The following is a 1989-nucleotide window of genomic DNA, read 5'->3' as shown; positions in this document are numbered from 1 at the left end:
TGGACCAGCTTTTTGGTCTAATATCCACTGTGTCTAATTTTGATATAGCTACTTGAGCTTTCTTTTGATTAGTATTATCATGGTATATTGTTTTCCATCCTTTTAATTTCCATTTACTGTTATACTTAAAGTAAGTTTCTTGTAAGCAGCGTATAGTTCAACCATTCTTATCTATTCTGCAGTATCTGTCTTTTAACTGGTGTATCTAAACTGTTTACATTTAACCAATTATAAATATATGTTAATTGGCCCACCATTTAATTTTTTTCTGTTAATTCCCTCTTTTTTTTTTTTTTGAGTTGTGTAGCCCTTTATTAGCAACTAAAATAGAAGGTATCTGTTGTACAACATGGGTAGTAATTGACTATAACTGGAGATTTATTATATTCTAATACAGATCATTTATAAATGCAATTTCTTTATTAAAAAGCTTCCACCTTTTCTGTTTGTTTGTGTACAATTTGCAAAACTATTCTGAAAGCGGAATATATGTGCACAAGTCTGCAAAGAGTGCAAATTTAGGATATGGTAAATGCTTTACAAGTTACTTTCAAAACACTGTCTGCCACAACTGGGCCTTTACATTGTCATCTTTTTTGATCAAAATACTTTGATGCCAGCCTTCCTTACACTGCCCTAAACTATAAAGCATTTTTAAATGAGTTGAAATTAAGGAAGGACTACACCTACTAGAAAAAAAAGAGAAGAAAGTTCTATTAGTTTGAGGTTTCAGAATCCCCCCAAACCAGGACCAGTATCTCGGTAAAGGCTAGGCTGGGACCCCGGACAGAGTATGAGAATGTGCAGGTGGCATCCCTGAGGATTCAGAGCTTCAGCGGACCGTGAGTGCTCCAGCGGCATAACTCACTGAACTGTCTTGCCAGTTTCTACACTGGCTTGACTGGGCATAATTCAAAAAGGAAAAGCTCATATTCATTCCATTCTTCTGGAGCTCTGTGATAGCATTTAATAACACCCCAATGGGATGTCTTCCACATATAGTATTATGGTATTTCTTCAAGTAATTGCTAAAAGACACAGGGTCTAATTGTTCTATGATACTCATACCCATTTTATCTAGATGTTCAATGGATCTATAAATCTCCCCCTGGGATTCATCATAGTAACTGTAACGGAACCTTTGACCCCAATGGCAGAAATCAGAAGAAACCACAAATAGATTACTAGGATCCGCTAGATATTTACTGAAGAGTTTTCCGAATTCCTGTTCTTTTGACTCACTCAGAGCTCCAACCAGTACAGGAATAATGGTAAACTCATCCTTATGGCTTTCCATGGCTTTAGCTGTATAAGGCAAATGCATTTCAATACTGTGTTCATCTTCATCTGTCTGCAGAGACATGCGTTCAAACATTCCTGTCTTCCATAGTTCTCCATAAATCTTTTGGTCAATACGAAGGTCATACAAGGGTGTCCTATATATATCCACACTGGAAAGTGCACATCGAGAGAGGGGCACATGATGAGAAGGCCCAAGGATGAAAATTCTCCGGGTAATAGACGGATCCACTTGTTTATAAGCATGGGCAGCACAAGACCCACAGTACGTATATCCTGCATGGGGTGCAATAATGGCTCTAGCAGGTCTTTTTGTAGACTGTACTTGTGAAAGCCAACCTTCTAGCTGTGCATTCAGCTGCGGTCCTGAGGCTGTGTACCAGCTCCCGGCGTGACTGGCTTCCCGGCAGACCACTCGGTTGGACATCTTGGTGCCTGTGCCGCTCGCCACTCTAACGGGTCCTGCCCCAATTCCCTCTTTTTATTTCCTCTGTTTCTTGCCTTCTTTTGGGCTTTTAAAACATTTTTAAATTTTTTACTTGAACATTTTATTAAATTAACTGCAATTTTACATGAAGGTGTAACAAATAATTCAAAGAGATCTCTTGTACAGTTTTCTCAGTTTTCTTCAGTGATAGCATTTTGGAAGACTATAGTATAACATCACAGCCAGGAATTCAACGTGGATAC

At 38.5% G+C, this 1989-nt stretch overlaps 1 protein-coding gene across 2 annotated transcripts; it reads right to left on the bottom strand.

Annotated features, from left to right (window-relative positions):
* Positions 1–282: 282 nt before the first annotated feature.
* Positions 283–1768, bottom strand: LOC118150141 (protein MEMO1). 2 transcript variants are annotated; one of them, XM_035284820.2, is made up of 2 exons: positions 1292–1724; positions 283–1148 (listed from the first exon to the last, which is right to left on the bottom strand). In XM_035284820.2, exons 1-2 carry the CDS (start codon positions 1579–1581, stop codon positions 833–835), a joined length of 606 nt encoding a protein of 201 aa, XP_035140711.2. In that variant the 5' UTR covers positions 1582–1724; the 3' UTR covers positions 283–832. The 2 variants fall into 2 exon arrangements, with proteins under 2 accessions (XP_035140711.2, XP_035140710.2); XM_035284819.3 differs by having other exon boundaries at positions 283–1768.
* Between the last annotated feature and the right edge of the window lie 221 nt (positions 1769–1989).

This window comes from Callithrix jacchus, chromosome 22 (assembly GCF_049354715.1).
Source record: "Callithrix jacchus isolate 240 chromosome 22, calJac240_pri, whole genome shotgun sequence".
Taxonomy (NCBI): Eukaryota; Metazoa; Chordata; class Mammalia; order Primates; family Cebidae; genus Callithrix; species Callithrix jacchus.
This window is presented reverse-complemented; position numbering and strand designations above follow the sequence as displayed.